Source organism: Culex quinquefasciatus, chromosome 3, assembly GCF_015732765.1.
Source record: "Culex quinquefasciatus strain JHB chromosome 3, VPISU_Cqui_1.0_pri_paternal, whole genome shotgun sequence".
NCBI classification, from domain to species: Eukaryota; Metazoa; Arthropoda; class Insecta; order Diptera; family Culicidae; genus Culex; species Culex quinquefasciatus.
Window position 1 is genome coordinate 178897865 of NC_051863.1, and position 18326 is coordinate 178916190.

At 37.8% G+C, this 18326-nt stretch overlaps 1 protein-coding gene across 2 annotated transcripts in view; it reads left to right on the forward strand.

The window, feature by feature from the left end:
- Nucleotides 1-18326, forward strand: part of LOC6043986 (nucleosome-remodeling factor subunit NURF301) — a 36306-nt gene that overhangs the window by 15016 nt on the left and 2964 nt on the right. The window contains exons 4-13 of one of the 2 annotated variants that reach the window (XR_005278572.1): nucleotides 39-168; nucleotides 230-637; nucleotides 702-1022; nucleotides 1158-1477; nucleotides 1537-2788; nucleotides 2855-3018; nucleotides 13114-13483; nucleotides 13544-14408; nucleotides 14472-14643; nucleotides 14709-14849. Coding sequence is in view for 1 of the 2 variants with exons in the window: in XM_038263727.1 (XP_038119655.1) it covers nucleotides 39-168; nucleotides 230-637; nucleotides 702-1022; nucleotides 1158-1477; nucleotides 1537-2788; nucleotides 2855-3018; nucleotides 13114-13483; nucleotides 13544-14408; nucleotides 14533-14643; nucleotides 14709-14876 (4109 nt within the window). In the remaining variant the exon portion in view is untranslated. Of the gene's footprint in view, nucleotides 1-38; nucleotides 169-229; nucleotides 638-701; nucleotides 1023-1157; nucleotides 1478-1536; nucleotides 2789-2854; nucleotides 3019-13113; nucleotides 13484-13543; nucleotides 14409-14471; nucleotides 14644-14708; nucleotides 14877-18326 lie in introns of those variants that run through there. The other variant, XM_038263727.1, reaches the window with a different exon arrangement.

Consider the following 18326-nt stretch of genomic DNA (forward strand, 5'->3'; position numbering starts at 1 on the left):
AATGAAGTGAGTTTTGCTGACGATCTTTTTGTTTTCAGGTCACTACCGAATCCGAGATCATGTCGTTGGAGATTTTGAAACATCGCTACGCCGGGGTGTTCAACGAGCGGATGCAGTACCTCCGCAGGAAGGTTGTCATTCCGCTGGAGCTGCCCAAGACGGTGCGAGGTGAGTTGAACGTCGCTTCAAGAGCTTGCGGTTGCGATGCCTGACACTTTCTCTATTGCAGAGGTTCAATCGATCCGATCCGGACTGCGGAAGCGTAAGCGGGCTGAGTCTCCGCAGCAAACGGAACCCCAGGTCAGCGAGGAGTGGATCGACGAGGACAAGCTCGAGCTGTGGGAGATTAAGCTGTACGGAGAGAAGCAGGAGAAGTTGGCCGCTGCCCAGGTGCTGCCGGTAACGAGGACCAGCACCGGAAAGCTTCCACCGAATCGGCATGCCGGCTCTTCGTCCGGCGAATCGTCCAACTCGTCTACTCCGACGAACGGAGCTTCCTCCAGCTCCGGTGGACCGAACAAGACTGGCGTCATTTCCAGTAAGGCGTCCCGGGAGGAAATTACCGAAAAAATGGAACAACAGCTGCGGATTCAGCGCGCCGCCCACAACCAGAAGCGGGCGATGGAGTTGAAGCAAGGTGAGACTTTTTTAGACGGTTGGTTTTCTCCTAGATTCAATAACTTTTTTGATTTCTTGAATAGATGGTGCAACGCCGCCCAAGCAGACGGTCGTGCAGCGACGCATCATCGTCAAGAACCCGGACGGTACGACCAAGGTGATCCAGCAGAACATCACCCAACCTGCGGGCCAAGCGGCGCGATCTTCCCCGTCAGTTGTACAACAGCAACAGCAGCAGCAGCAACAACAAGCGCAGGCGAGTCCCGCTCCGAAACCGGACGGTCCCCAGAAGGTCCAGATCATCCGCGGTCCCGACGGCAAGGTTAGCGTCCGCGGACTCAACCCGGGCCAACAGCTGATCCAGACGGCCGACGGAAAATTGCACGTGCTCAGTGCGGCACCCGGTATGTATGCCAAGTTTGTCAAGTTGATCAATAAAGGGCGAGTGGCGGCCGCGAAGGTCAGCGCTGCTGGCAGCAACGACACACTCTAAACCCCAACCCTCGTTTGTTTTTTCGTTCCGATTCTGAAACATAAAGGTTCGAGTCCAACCGCGAGCAAGCAGGCGATCGCCACCAAGACGGGTCAGAAGATTATCACGAAAATGGCAGCCGCTGGCACGTCCGCCACGCCCATTTCGTCCCCCGTGGTTCAGCAGCAGCAGCAGGTTCAACCGATTCAGCAGAACACCACCACCGTGGTCAGTTCACCGGTTGCGGCTCCTGTTGCTGCCACCACGACGACGACGACGACGACGTCGGTCGCTCAGCAGATTTTGAACAAGTCGCCAAACCTGGTCGTGCGGAACCAGGCCGGCCAGCCGATCAAGCAGATCATCCAGAAGCAGGTCGTGCAGAAGGTGAGTGTTTTTGTTTGGGTTGATTGCCGAGGTTTGAGGTGACGATGTCTCTATTTAAGGTTCAAGCAACCAGTACGACTCCGCAGCAGGTGGCCGCGACGCCCCAGAAGATCATCATCAACAATCAGCAGGGTGGTACGGTTCAGAAGATCATTTCGACCGCCGGTGGTCAGCTGATTGCGACGAGCACCAGCAACCAGCAGGTTCAGAAGGTTGTGACGCAGTCCAATCTGCAGCAGTTGCTGCAGGGTGCGACCGGCCAGAAGGTGATTGTCGAGCAGAACCCCGGCCAAAGTCAGGCGGTCCAGACGCAGAAGGTTCTGGTTACGACAACTCCAACCGGGCAGACCGTACAGAAGCAGATTTTGATTCAGAACGCCAATGCGCCCGGAACACCGCAGCAGATCGTGATCAACCAGGGCGGAGGTGGACAGAAGATTGTTCAGCAGATAGTGGCCTCACCCGGTCAGCAGATAATGATCGGCGGTCAGCGAATAATTCTGAACCACGGAGGTGGCCAAAAGATCATCAGCAATCAACCGATCCAAATCCAGCAGAACCAACAGGTTCAGCAGATTCAGCAAGTGCAAAAGGTTCACCACCAGCTGGTGGCGGCACCCCAACAACAGCAGCAGCAGCCTCAACAGCCGCAGCAAATCCAGATCCAAATTCAGCAACCCGTGGTGAGTCAACCCCAGCAGATCCAGACCATCCAGGCCGCCCAACAACCGACTCAGCTGAGTCAAGGTCAAAGTTTGGCGCAACAACTGTCCAGCGGAAAGCTTCAGCTAGCCAACCTAAACGGCCAACAGGTGCTGATTCGACCCTTGGGCAACAACCAGGCCCAGGTGGTGGCCCACATCAAGACCCAGTCCAACGGAACCGCCCAAATCATTCCTCTGGCTAACGCGGTCGACCCACCGCCGCCGCCTCAGCCGCAACCCCAACCTCAGATACAGCATGTCCAAATCCCGCAAGCAACAACGATTCAACAAGTCGTCCAGCAGCAACAACAAACCGTCGTCCAGCATGCACTGAACACGTCCGGTGGGTCCACGACCACCACCACCTTCCAACAGCTTGCCTCACCAATCCAGCAGCAGCAGCAGCAACAGCAACAGGTCATCGATCCCGTCGAGCAGTCCCTGCTCCAGGGACAACCACCGGGCACGGTCATCAAGTGCGTTACGGCCCAGGTCATCCAAACGCAGCAGGGTCCGCGGATAGTGCTGCAAGGTTTGCAGGGTTCGGACTTTACGCCCCAGCAGTCCGCGCTCGTCCAGCAGCAGGTCAAGCAGCAGCTGCTCAAAGGTGAGAACAAATTTCGGCGTGGTAAAAGCGTTTTCCAAACTAATCACAATAAATTCGTTTCAACAGCCCAAGAGTCCAACGGCAAGCAGGGCGTGCTCGGGCCGACCAAGATCTACCTGGCGATTCAGCCGTCGCAGCAGGCGACGGTCGCGGCCCAGCCTCCCCCGTTGGCGCCGGTCCAGATCAAGCACGACGGCGGAACGACGCACATTCAGCTGCACCACCAGCACGTAAGTCGTTACTAAACCTTTTTTTTTGTGTTTATCGTTTCCGTTTTTCCGTTGTTTTTTAAACTATAACGACACACTACACAACACACACAAACACACACACGTACGTGATACTGAGATTATTGTTCCGCGATTGAGGGGGGAGAAACGGGGGGAGGGGCCAACCGACCAACCAACCTCCACCGGCCAAGACTAGACTAACTGTAAATATAGTGCCCTTATCAGTATTGTAAATATAGAAAACAACAAGGAAACACACACACTAACACACACGAACACATTAGTTGAATAGCTTTTGCGCGGTAACAAATTCTAAAGAGAAGAAAGAGGCCGGGTTGGAGAGGTTCGGTTGGGGGGGGGGGTCCCACGAGTTTTGTACGGTTTTACGTAAGACGCTCACGCACTCTCACTCACAAAAGCAGGTTCCAGACGACGCGACCGTGCTGTTCAGCACGGTCAGAGATAGTTTTTTTTTTGTTTGTTTAGTTTTGTTAGCCAGCTAAGTACACAGTGTATCTTCCCCCTTTTGTTTTATTTTTTTTTTATGTTCGAAACTTTTTACCCGTTTGTCCTGCTGGAATGTGTGAGAAAAGTTTGAAATAGAATCAATTGTATGGCTTTTGAAAAGCTGCATTTTACTTTTAACAAAATGAAAAGAATTTTGGCGACTCCCCAATTGTTTCTTCCGGACAAATCGAGCCGCAAGAAGAAGTCTGCAATAGCATTAGCAACGTATTCCTTAAAGTATTGACACAAACACTTCTCCACAAGCAAAAACAAGAATAACAAGAAGCAAATTTTACCAAATCAGCAATTCCATGACGAGAGCATTCTACTTGTCTGTAAGCGTTTTCCAAAGACTGAAAAATCGAGCAGCATTTACTACGATTTGTGCGTTTTCCTCTGAGCTCGCACGATCAATCCATTTGCCTCGCTGTTCCTTGACTCCACTTTACCATAGATGAGCAATTCTCGCATAAAACAGCATTTTTATTTTTTTAAACATTGATTTGGTTGAAATATTATGGGTACTTTTTCTGAGAACGAAGATGATTTGCATGCATTTTGGAAAACGTCTGATCTTTCCGATGAAAATATTTTCAAATTTTTAAACAAGGCCATTATGATACTTTTCAAAAGTTACTTAACAACTATTAAAATGATCAGCTTGAAATTTGAAGAAAAAAAATGGATGTCTTATTAGGCTAAATTTTAAAGCAGAATCTTGAAAAACTTTTTTTTATTTTTTCTGCACAGAATGCAAGGTCCTAGAAAAACGATTTTATTTTAAAACTTGAAAAAAAAAAAATAAGTTTAAAATTTAACCATTTTCAGATTATAAAAAAATCTATAAATAATAAAAAATAAGCAATTTTAGGAATCCAAACGTTTTAAAATCTATAATTTTAATATCTAAAATTTAAAAAAAACTTAAAATCTCAAATCAAAATCTTGAAAAACAACGAAAATTTAAAAATCTAAAATTTAAAAATTCATAACTTAAAATTTTTTGGAATTTTTCAATTTTTAAAATCTAAAAAAATCAAAAAAAATATTTTTAGATTTTATTTAAAAAAAACTCAAAATCTCAAATCAAAAATTTTAAAAACTAATAATTTTAAAAATTTAAAATTTTTAAAATCATAGCTACGAAATTTTATGGATTTTAAAATTTATCTTTAATTTTTAAATTTTAGAATTTTAGAATTAAAGAATTTTAAAAGTTTAGAATTGTATATTTTCAGAATTTGAAAATTTCAGATTTTTAAATTTTAGATTTCTTTAATTAAAGATTTTAAAAATTTCAGATTTTTAAAATTTTAGATTTTTATATTTGAGATTTTTAAAAGTTAAATTCTAAAAATTTAAAAATTTCAAATAAAAATGAAATATTAAAAATTTATGGTTTAAAAATCAAAAATTTAAAAATCTGAAACTTCAAAAATCTAAAATTTAAAAATCTAAAGTTTGCTAAATCTCAGAAGTAAAAAATCTTCAATTTTAAAATCAGAAATTTTTAAGTTCTAAAATTTCAAATTTTTAAATTTTGAAATTTTTAAATTTTTGAATTCTATAATTCTAAAATTCTTAAGTTCTAAAAATCTAAAATTTTAAAATTCCCTAAATGTTGAAATTTCTAAAATTCATAAAAAATCTTTAAATTTCTTAAATTCCTATAATACCTTAAATTCTAAAAATTTCTAAAATTCCTATAATACCTAAAATTCTTAAAAAAATCTAAAATTCTTAAATATTAAAATCTCTAAAATTTCTAGAACACCAAAAATTTCTAAAATTCTCAAAATTCCTAAAGTTCTTAAGATTTTTTAAAATCATAAAATTTCGGACATGTTCAAAATTCCCAAAAAAATAAAATAATAATAATTAAAATTTGCTAAAATTCCTAATATTCCTATAATAGCTGAAATTTATGAAATTCTCAAAATTCCTGAAATTTTTAAAATCACTAAAATTTCTAAAATTATTGTAATTTCTAAAATTACTAAAATTACTAAAATTTCTAAAATTACTTATACCCAGTTCCCAAAGTTCCTAAATTTCTTAAATTTCCTAAAATTCCTGAAATCATAAAAATTCCTTAAAATCCTAAAAAAATAAAAAAAAAAATCAAAAAAATTAAAATTCATAATACTTCTATAATATCTAAATTTCCTAAAATTCTCAAGATTCCTAAAAGTTCGAAAATTCCTAAAATTTCTAAAACTCCTATAATACTTAAAATTCCTTAAGTTACAAAAAAATAATAATAATTTGACGATTCAAAAATTGAAAATTTGGAAATTAAAACAATTGCAAAACAAAAGAAATTAAAAATTCCATATAATATTCTAATATTTCTAAATTCTTAATTTTTCAGAAATTTTAAATTTGTAAATTTTAATGACCGAAACAACAACAATATTGCATAACAGGCTATCTCAGCCAGTGTTATGCAATATTGCGAATTGTTTTATTAAAGATCAAATTTATTTTCTTGCTGATTTTTTTTTAAATTTAGATTAAAATGATTTTTTTAGGTTCAAAATTCCGAAAATAACTTATATATATATATATTTAATTTTTGAAACACCATAAGACATTTTTTTTCATTGTCTTGTTTTCGGTTTGCATTTGCCCAATCAATAAGTTGTGTTGGGATTTTGAGCTCAACTTCGAACCCAAAAAATGCTCTAAAGCGATTTGAGAAAGCACCCACAAAGTTTCAACCAAATCATAAATACAAAAAAATATCGTTTTTAGAAAGTCTCAGAGAATTGCTCATATAACTTTTAAATGGTACAACCGTTTTCCTGATGTTTTGTTGTCCCTCATTACATCCACCATTTAAGGTAAATCTAGAATTACTAAAATAGAGTACAGTAACGACAAAAAAACATACACAGTGACACACACACACACTTACACACATATACACCAATATAATCTTTAAAAAGAGAGAGGCATTACAATCAAATTGTGAGTGTGTGAACGAGAGAACAAGAGCAACTACCCAGTAAAACAACATACCAAGTCAATATCTCCTAATATCTTAAACCAACACTAAACGAGAAAAAAAGAAAGAGAGAAAGAGAGTCGAGTAGAATATATACTAATTAACAAATTGATTAGCGTTAAACCAATTCTAGAAGGAGGAAAACAAACAAAAAAAAAAAAACTTAACGCGGTGAACAGAAGCAAAGTCTGTTGGTTTTTTGAAAGAAAGAGAAAAATAAATTAAATTATCGCCGATTCCACTAAACAAGAAAAAAAAGAGCAAAAAAATGCAACTTTAGCAAACAAAACTAATGAAATGGCTAAATATTGAAAATATACCTATTCATTGTGCATTTGAAAGAACGGAATGAAACATTCGGGATTAAACGATAGTGTGCTGATGTGAAAGCTAGCACCCAGCAGCAGCATCATATTGAAAGTTTCCTTTTTTTCCTTACTTTTTTTCCTATTGGTTGTCACGAATCTTTTTTTGTAGTTTTTCGTTAGTGTTACTACTATTTATTATTTGTTTAAAAAAAAAGAAGCTTGGCTAATTTACTCAGAGTAAAAGCCAAGTATCAAGCAACTGAAACTAGGAACAACTGAACAAAACTATATACATTCGAATTAGGCTTAGTGAAAACAACTATGGTTTTAGTTCTTGGACTTGATTAAAAAAATCGAGAAAGTGAAACAAAAAATGTACATTGAAAACTCCAGAAAAGAGACGCAGAGAAAAAGAGAAAAGTTAAAATAAAATTCAACGCTTTTCATATTAAAAAATATAAAACAACTTGCTTTCATTACTTTTTTTTTCCTATTTTTTCCTCGATACACAATTGTCCATTTGAATCGGAATCCCTTCGCAAACGTGTCCTGCCCCGCCTAGGAATGATTGCAAAATCAAAAACGTGAGATGCAAGAGAAAAGAAGCCACACGCTCCTCTACCACGACAAACGTAAACAAAAACAAAAAAAACAGCAAACACACCTCGAAAAGGACTCGAGCAAAACAAAGTCAAAAAGTAGAAAACAAACATGTGCGATTTGAAGCAACAATGAAAATGCCTTTGGTTTAATCAATTTGTGTTTTTTATATATCTTAATTTATCAGTTTGTTCAAAATTCTCCTAGCTTCTACTTCTTCTAAATTCTTGTTCCTCTTGAAAACTCCCGATTTGTTGTGACGAAAAACAAATACGATTAAAGTTAGAGAGTAGTTAGATCGCAGCGCTCAGCGAGAGAGAAACCGCAATGAAAAACTAAAAATCATACCGTTTCAACCGTAGTTCGTTAAAAAATCAAATGCAAAAAAAAAAATGAAACAATTCAAAGGTTCGTTTAACAAAAAAAGCAGCGAATGCATTCACACGCAGCAGCAAAAAAAAAAGCACGATGAAATGGTGTATTTTTAATTATTCAGTCATGATTTAATTTATTTTTCCCATTCTTTCGAAACTTGTAACAACCACCAAAGTATCTCCAATTTTCAAAAAAAAATCCAAACTCAGCGGAGGAGGCCAGTTTTTGAGTGTTTGAAAACATATTTTAAGTTTTGTTTTTCTTGTTTGTTTTACTTCTTCCTAATTCTTCTTATACTCTATTTCGCGCAAATAATACCATCGCAAGCAAGCAAGCAAATTTACAGCGGTTTTTTTTTGGTTTCATGGTTTTCCAGTTTGTTACCTTCTTTTTTTTAATACTCGGAAAAGGTTAAGAATTGAAATTAAGCTAAAGGCAGAATTTATTGTTCGTCCCGATGGACAGGAAAAGAGAAACAAAAAATAATAATAACAGAAGAAAACATCGTAAATATCGGGTAAAATGACGTTTCGAAAGTAGGAGTGCAGAAACTTTGGAAGTCGTTTTGTGTGTTACTAACAGCAGGTCGTTTTGCAGTGTGGCTCCTTTTACTACTTGCTCGTTTTGATAGAAAACAAATCTGTGGCTAGGTTATTCGTCGTTGAAGTTTGTCCACCTTGTGCTGCTGTCTCCTTTGTTGCTAACAAATCGTTGGATTAAAGTTTTCCGGTAAGTAAAGGTGATCTGCGTTAAGGACGTGTTAAGCAGGTATTAGATTATGACAAACAAACAAACCCGCACTTTTTCGTATTTGACAGTTTGCGGCAAACTCGCAAACAAAGCCAAATGTATGCAGGGCGACGTTTCTGCAAACAAATGCCGGCAAAAAAAACAGAGCAGGCAAACTGCCAAATTGTTGTGTATTTCCGCCTTTGTTTGTTTGCTTGTCGTAGTCTAATACGTCCTTAAGAAAAATAACAGGCAGATAATTAAAAAATATATGTTAAATCAAAAATTATAATTGAAAAAAATTACATTTTTTATTTAACTTTCTATGCCTAAAAGCAGCAATTCCCTAGCTAGCCTAACGTTTGAAAAGGTCAAATGAAAACGTAAAATGATTTTTTAAAGGTCTCGGGACCAAAAAGCTTATGTCTGAAAATATTTTTATCAGATTCCTCGGAAAATTTTACATAACATATCAAAAAATGGTGAAGTTATGTTTTCAATGTTCCGAGATACGTCTTTTTTCCTTAAATACGGGAATTTTTTTTCCTTAAAAGCCTATCTAATACCTTTTTGTTTGCGCTCAAGACAGCTAAAGTCAGTTGAAATGGTGCGGAGCTATGATTTTTTTTGAAAAATGTGGTTTTTGCACAAATCGACGAATATTGCCATTTTTCGGACCACCCTAACACGGCGTAGGTCACCCTAATAGTCAAACAAAAAAATACGGGTCTAATTATTTCGGTCAAAGAACCATCAGAAAAAAATTGAGCACGATCGGAGACCCTTTTTTACGAATCATGTTGTTTTCATGGGGAATTGCGTAATGGTGCAAAATATGGAAAATCAAAAATCTTGACAAAAAAATATTTTAAAAATTAAAAATATTTTTAAAGCTAAATCGAATTTGCAATCAAAAGTACTTTTTTTTTTAAATAAAATGTGACGTTTTCAAGCTGCGTGTAAAAGAAATGCATTATTTTATGAAATTTTATGTAATACAGTATTTGTTCGGTAACTGGGCTGAGAACGTAGCCCTGTCACCGAAAGCTGCTCGCTAACTGAGCTGAACGAAAAATAACGAGGGGACCACCGATGCATAATATTTTCCTGATGAAATATAAAAATAAAAGTTACTCAAATGCAGTTACAATACTTACTTTCCATATTTCTTTAATTGTGACTTGAAATTAAATAAAAGTTTTTTTATTTATTGAGCTTGATTATTGCATCCATTAACCCCTCGGTCATTTCGGTTTGTTTTGGTTTTTTGACGTTTGTCTGCTTTTTAACTGGGCTTCGGCCCAGTTATCGAGCGCCCAGTTAAAAGTAAAAGGCAGCCCAGTTAAACAACGCCCAGTTACCGAACAACTACTGTATTACACCCTGAAATATGTAGCCCATCGGTATGGGAAACCAAGTAGGTTGAAATGACAAGCTCATATATGCGTTTATTCTTTCCATTCTTCATCGGTCTGATGGCCGAGCGAGCTAAGGCGCCAGTCCTTACTGTAAGTGCTGGGTTTGAATCTTTTTTTACAATGGTGATGTGCCTCCTTTTGCGTCAATTTTACCATCGGATTTGTTGCTGTGAAGCAGAAGCTAATTGCCCAACTTTCATATTCTCAGCATTTTAAAATAATTTTTCAGAGGTGCTTCTATCAAGAATTCTTTTTTAAACACCTTTAGTTTGCAAACGCAATTTTGACTTAAAAAATCTCAACAGTGGACTGCCCAAATTTTTGTTTTGAATTTTTTTTATTTTTCACGTGTTCACGAGGTCATTTTGAGCAACTTTTGTTCTACGAAAAACTTTACTTCTCTTGTTTTATGTTTTTTGTTTGGTTCATTTTTAGTTTTTTGATTTGCATTTATTTTGTTTAGTTTATATTTGTTTTTGATTTGGCATATTCTACCACCTCCTATCATAACATTTTGCATTTCGTTTTTTTCATGTTTTTACAGTTACTTTTTAAATGTCTGCTAGTTTTACACATTTTCTGATATAGAATGGCACCATTATCATTTAAATTGTGAAACAATGCCCAGAGTCATATACTGGGACACCACAAACATTACTGCATACTTCTTTTTACTTAAAATATTGGAAACGTTAGTAAAGAACATATAAAATAAGTAAAACTTAAAACCATAAAACTTTCAAAAAATAAGAGTTCTTGTTGAGTTGAGTTTTTGCTTTTTAAAGATAACAAATTGGTTCAAAAATGGATTTTTGGCGATTTTTATAAATCAAAGCCCGTACAGAAGCGAGATTGGGTTGTAGAGAGTAATTTTTTTTGTCCAGATTTGCGATATTTTCAAAAAAAGCACAATTCTTGTGACTCTTGGGTTGTGGAAAAACTTTTAAAAATATTTGTACCAGCCTATTAATAAAAAGATAAATATATAAATCGGATTTTTCGGTGCAATTTATTTTTGAAATGTCCTGATCATATCCTACAACTTTGCTCAAAAAAACAAATCAATCAGAAAATCACTTCTCAAGATAAAGGAGCTACTCTCTACGAAATCGGCCGATTTCGACTATTTTTATTTTTTGTATTTTTTTATTTGACTCAAACCTTGTAGGGGCCTTCCCTATGACCAAATAAGCTTTTTTGCGTCATTGGTTCACCCATACAAGTCTCCATACAACTTTGGCTGCTGTCCATACAAAAATGGTATGTAAATATTCAAACAGCTGTACCTTTTGACTGAAATTTCTGACCAATTTGGTGTCTTCGGCAAAGTTGTAGGTATTGTTGAGGACTTTTGAGAAAAAAATAGGTACACGGAAAAAAAATTGCAGATTTTTTAATTAACTTTTTTTTTCACTAAAACTCAATTTAAAAAAAAACGTATTTTTTTTGATTTTCGAGATTTTTTGAGATGTTTTAGGGGATAAAAATCCGCAACTTTTGAGCCATAGAAAAACATGGTCAAAAAATCTGCCGCCGAGTTATGAACTTTTGAAAAAATAGTGATTTTTGAAAAAAATCGAAGTTTCATGCAAAAACAAGTGTGACATTATTTTTTAATGCAAAATTGAATTTGCAATAGAAAAGTACTTTGAAGATTTTTTGATAAAGGGCTCCGTTTTCAAGATATAGCCACCGAAAGTTTGATTTTAGCGAAATATTTGCAGTTTTAAATTTTAAAAAATAGTGACCATGAGTGACCACTTCTAATTTTTTTTTTAAAGTTCGGAAAATTTGCTATAACATTGTCAAAGAGACATTGAAGATTGGACCTCGGGTTGCTGAGATAGAGCCGCTTTAAGAAAAAGAAACACGAAAATTGAAGTTTTCTAAATCTCACCAAAATAACCCACCATTTTCTAATGACGATATCTCAGCAACTAATGGTCCGATTTTCAATGTTAATGCATGAAAAATTCGTGATTTGTCGATCTTTTCGAAAAAAATATTTTGAATTTTTTTAAATCAAGACTAGCATTTTAAATGGGCGTTATATTTAATGTTTGTCCCTTTTAAAATGTTAGTCTTGATTTAAAAAAAATAAAATTTATTAGTTGCTGAGATATCGTCATTAGAAAATGGTGGGTTGTTTTGGTGAAATTTAGAGAAGTACTTTTCGATTGCAAACTTGATTTTTTGAGCACTCGTCGTATTTATCCAACTCGGTGAACCTCGTTGGATAAATGTACGACACGTGCTGAAAAAAATGTCTGTTTGCAACTTATTGCATAGACTTCTATTATCTGTTGGACCAATTTCAATTATAAAAACCTAAACAGTCTGGCCACTATTTTCAGAAGGCCTTGCTAAAGTTAACTTCAGATAATTGAATCATGGAAAACTTGTCTTACTTTTCATTGTCAAGCTACGTAAAGTGATTTGGAATTTTTAATTCAAGAATTCGGCCAAAATGGTGGTGACGAAATTCTGAAAAAATGGCGTTTTATAATTTAATAATCATCTATTTTAATTTGACTGAAATGGAGTCGCGGAACTCACATTTGATTTTAAAAGCAAGAAAATAAAAAAATAATACAAAATTCCAATGTTCATATTCAAAAATAAAATAAGTTGTCACAAACTTCGAAGGTACTTAAAATTATAAAAAACCTTTCGAACTTGTTGGGACCTTTGAATAACATTTTTCCCCATAAATTCAGGAACTTAATAGTTTTAAAATAAATAAAAAATAATTTTAATATTAGTTTAAAACATTAAACCAATGTTTTTTTTGTCTTGTCTAAATTCTAAATTCGATCGATACAACATTCTTGTTGTAAACTTACCATTTCTTAAAGATTTTTTTTAAAGCAAAGTTTCTTGCATATCTGCAAACAATTTCAAACATGTCAATTCATGGTGTTTTTGGATCAAGCATAGAATTTGATTTGAGAAATTAGTTGTCAGTGTCGTACACATGAAGCCAAAAGGAAACAAAATCATGCGGAAAAAACCATTACCCATTTTTGTAATTACATAATTTAAGTAAGTCTTTGCTTGCTTGCGATGAACGGTACCACTCCTCCGATCAAACCAGTGCTTTCCCAACAATGCGATTTTTTTTCTATCCTCCCCCTTATAAAACATCAAATAGGCCGACTCGACCGTCACCACCACGACACCCACCGCGGCGGACGACCCGGAACTGCCGGTGACGGGTTCGCTCATCAGCACAACGAGCACGATCAAGACGGCGGCCAGCACGAGCGCCAACGACAGCAAGCCGCAGATTCTGTCCAACATTGTCATCAACGGGGGCGGCACGGGGACGCCGATCAACCCGCTGGTCAAGAAGGAACTGCAGAAGGTGCTTAGTCGGAGTCAGCAGAAGCAGGTTCCGACGGACGAGCAGCAGGATGTGGTCGTGGCGGAGGCTGCCGTGAAGGAGGAAGACGAGGACGAGGACGGAGGCGAGGTCAAGGACGATGGGTCGTTTGTCGTGACGGCGGATTACATTCAGCAGAGTAGGTTTTCTGTTTATTCTTTGAAGTTGGTTTGGAATTAATTCTTTTTTGTGGTTTCAGCAATCAAAAATGCCTTGAAGCAGGAGAATCTCAACCCGGAGATTGAGGAAAAGTTGTTGAATCTGCAGCGGTACCAGGAGAAGCAGATGAAGGTGGACGATCGGGGTGGAGCGGCGATTGCGTTGCAGCACAACTACAGCAACATGAGTTCGTCCCGGGAGCATCATCAACACCACAGCCAGAGTACGCCGTCCAAGGCCAAGAAGCGGGTTTACCGCGGCGAGGACGACGATGACGAGTGGATGATGGACACGCCAAAGCGAAGGCCGACGAAAGCTGGTGGCGTTGGCGGAGGAGGCAGTGTTGGCAGTTCCGTTAGCTCGGTCGAGAGGAAGAGCGGCATGGTGGTTGGGGGCTTGGAGACGACTCCGTGTTCCTCGAGTAAAAAGCGTACGATCTCACAGAATGAAGCGACGGCTGCGGCCGCCGCAGCGGCAGTTGTTGCCTCGGTTAAAGCCGAAACGATGGGCATTGACATGCCGGTTCCGTTGGAGAGTCCAACGACTACCACGACGTCAACACCCGCATCTTCAACGTTCAACGCCCGTTCGGAGGCGGCTCGCCGCGGTGTCGAGAAGCGACGGCAGCAACAAGCTCTACTCCAACAACAACAACGCCAGAACAAGCTGCAGGCCCAGCTGAACCGCCACAAGGAGCAACTCAAGAAGGACATTCTCAAGAAGCGATCTCATCTGGAACGGGAACTGCAGGTACAGATCCAGAAGGAGCTGTCGGCGGAACTTGCTACGCGCTGCAAGCAGGAACAGCAGCAAATCAAACAGGAAAGCAGTGCTACCAAACCGGGCCAGACGGGAGTGGCGTCGGCGGCGGCCGCCGTCGAAAAGGGCGGTTCTGCGAGGAAAAAGTGAGTTCTTTTTGTTGATCGATTTTTTTAGATTTTTTTCTAACTCTGCTTATTTGCACACAGAACCACGTCAACGTCCAAGGAGAACAACCAAAAAGGGACAGAAACATGCCAACAACGCGAGCAAAGCATCCACCGCGGATAAGCCCTCCAAGTCGGGCAGCAGTAAACGAATGTCCAAGGGGAAAAAGGAGAAGATTTACTGCGTCTGCCGGAAGCCGTACGACGACACGAAGTGAGTTACGACCTTGATCTCAAACGATAGAGATTCGACTTCAAAGTTTGTTTTTTCCCCCGCAGATTCTACGTGGGTTGTGATCTGTGCAATAACTGGTTCCACGGCGACTGCGTCGGCATCACCGAGGAGCAATCGAAGGAGGTCAACGAGTTTGTGTGCAGCGAGTGCAAGCACGCCCGGGAAACGCAGGAGCTGTACTGTCTGTGCAAGCAGCCGTACGACGAGTCGCAGTGAGTAGCAAATTTAGTTGAGCTTGCCGGGGTCCAGGTGGCCACAGCGGAGTTTGAGAAAATGGAAATTTTATTTCAATGGAAGAAAATCTAGAAATTTATTTGAAATTAATCACCACAGCAGAAAATACAGGTGTTAACCCCTGATTTCAAATAAGCTGATAGCTCTGACAACTTCAAATCAAACCATCCACATTAACGACCCCCGGGTCTTTTTTGTGGTCTCTATTGCAAGTTTCTGCTCGAACCTAAGAGTCCGAAGGCTTGAATGGGGAGAGCACCCAAACCTCTTTTTACTCCAAGGAACCTTCCACCCCAGTGTTTGAACTGACGACCTTTAGATTGCGAGTCCAACCGCCGCCAGCGATTCCACCGGAGTAGGTTTGGTTTGTTGTGCTGTTTGTACTTATGGCTTGGAGACGACTCCTACACCTGGAATGACTTAACGGCCTAACAACCAAGGCCGGGACCGCCATTTTACTTCCTCATCCGATGGAAGGTTGCAGCAGATGGGAATCGAACCCAGAATCATCCGCTTACAAAGCGGACAGCGTAACCATTCGGCCACGCACTGCCACAGCTCTGACAACTTGGTCATTTAAAAACAAACCATCCACATTAATGACCCCCGGGTCTTTTGTGGTCTCTATTGCAAGTTTCTGCTCGAACCTAGGAGTCCGAAGGCTTGAATGGGGAGAGCACCCAAACCTCTTTTACTCCAAGGAATCTTTCCACCCCAGTGTTTGAAGCAATTCCACCGGAGTAGGCTTGGTCATTTTCGTTAAGGAAATTGTTCAATCAATAATTAACCCTCTACAACCCAACCTCGCCTCTAGGAGGGCTTCAATCCATTTTTTTTTTCAAAAATCCATTTTTCAATCAAATTCTGATCTTCAAAATGCAGTGGAAAGAAAAATTATTGAAATTTTACAAAATTTTAGGTTTGGAAGCATGACTTGTTTTATGTGACTTTGGCAATGTTTGCAAGAAGTCATTTTGTCTGGGGTCAACTTTGGAATGTATTACAAAAGGTCGAATGGACAAAAGGTCGAAAGTGGACAAAAAGTCGAATGGACAAAACGTCACAAATAATGATGAGGTGATTTAAAAATTTTCTTCAATTTCACATCTATTTTCTTAAAAATTTAGAGGTCTTCTGAATAAAAACTTGTCCTCGGATTGTTGGAGGCTTTTGAAAAAAAGGGGGGGGGGGAATAGAGGGGGTTTTCTTTAAAAATATAAATAAATACGATTGTTTTTTTTTTATTTATACAGCTATGTTTTTGAAGTCAGATTTTTCTTAGAATCTATTGTGACCATGAAAGATAGATTGTAAAAGGTTAGAAAACTTACACAATATTTAAAAAAAAAATCAAGACTTTTTCATTTTTGGAAACTATTTAAATTTTAATTTGAAAAAAAAAAGTCTCTGAAATATTCCAACGATTTTTATAAATAAAATAAAAACTTTCAAAATATTTTTTTTAAGAAGTAAAATTTTTAAAAAAGAACCAAATATATTTGAAAGGATGGAAAAATTCACAAAATCATTACGACAGTCAAAAATAGGTTTTCAAAAATAAAATAAGAGCTTAAGAAATATTTTAGGATTCGAACTTTTTTTTGAAGAACTGCTCATATTTAAAAGAACGGAAAAACTCACAAAAACATGACGGCAGTCAAGAGTAAGTTGTTTTTAAAATAACAAACAAACTTTCAAAATATTTTAAAAGTCGATCTATTGTTTTAAGGAACTGCTCATGTCTGAAAGAAGGGAAAAACTCACAAAAATATTTTGACAATCAAGAATTTGTTGTTTTTAACTATAAAAATAAACTTCCAACATTTTTCAGAAGCCGAACTTTTTTTTTCAAAGATCTGCTCATGTTTGGAAGAATGGAAATCTTCTCAAAAACTGGTTTGAAATTATTCTACTTAAAAGATCATTACTATAAGGATGGATAAAAAACGAAGTTGACTTTAGAGCTGTCGGCCACCATTGCTAGTACCAACCACTAGTGTCTTCCTTTCTAACTACAAGGATGGATAAACCAAAGAATTAACTCAGACTTGATTGCAAGAAAAATTTCTTTTCAAGATTTTGTATAAGTTTATAATTACTATTATATGTTTCATTTTTTCACATTCGACCTTTTGTCCTTTCGACGTTTTGTCCATTCGACCTTTTGTCCACTTTCGACCTTTTGTCAACTTTCGACCTTTTGTCCATTCGACCTTTTGGCATTCGACCTTTTGTCCATTCGAACTTATGTCTTTCGACCTTTTGTCGCACATCCCCCAGAATATGCCTCTACTCATTTTTTTAAATTTAATTGACAATGGATCGTTTTATTGCACAAAATGTGAAAAGCAAGCAAAAAATTAAAAAAAATGACATGAAAAATTAGATAGTCAAAAGATAACGATAGAAAGTGGTATAATAAACCAAATACTATCAGAAACAAACATAAACTAAACAAGATTAATGCAAATTAAAATACCAAAAATGAAACAGGAAAAACATAAAACAAGAGAAGTAAAGTTTTTCGTAGAACAAAAGTTGCTCAAAATTACTTGCTAAACATGGGAAAAATAGATAATTCCCAAAAAAAAAAAAATGGGCTTCAGAGGGTTAATGTGTGAAAAACCACAATGATTCTTGCCGTCATTGGCAACATGAGAAAATTTTTATGTTTGCCAAAATCGAGAAATTAAAAAAAGTGTATTTTGACAAATCATGGGTTTCCTATGCAGATAAGACCTTTTGAAAATTTAATCTAGAAATAATTTATTTTCGGGTGGATAAAACTGTCAACATCTCCCGTATTGCTTATCCCAGCAATACATTGAGTCTGGAGGGTGAGATTGGATCATACAAATTTGATTAAACTTCATCAATTAAATGCAAATTCACTCACATGTAATGTATTTATCCAAATAGATTTTTTTTTGTCAAAAATAATCAACGTTTAGTCATTTTGCAATGGCTCTAAATCTTTAGTTTTATTAAAGGAGATATTAGACTACGACAAACAAACTCGCACTTTTTTAAAGTTTGGCAGTTTGCCTGCATTTGTTTGCAGACACGTCAGCCTGCATACATTTTGCTTTATTTGCGAGTTTGGCAAACTGTCAAACACCAAAAAGTGCGTGTTTATTTGTTTGTCTGTCCTAGTCTAATACCCCCTTAACATTCCGGAAGCTTCAGGAAGACAGTGTTGCCAAAAAAAAGGTAAGCAAATCGGGTGTTGCCAGAATCGTAGGGTGCCATTCAAGTGGGAAATCGGGAACAAAATTCAACAACCCTAACACGGCGTAGGCCACCCTATTTGCCAAACAAAAAAAATACGGGTCCCACTCCAATTTTTGGCCCAATCCGTTTCCTTTTTTTCATATCGTGCCGTTTTTGTGGGTAATTGCTGTTACAGACGTACATTTATCCAACGAGGT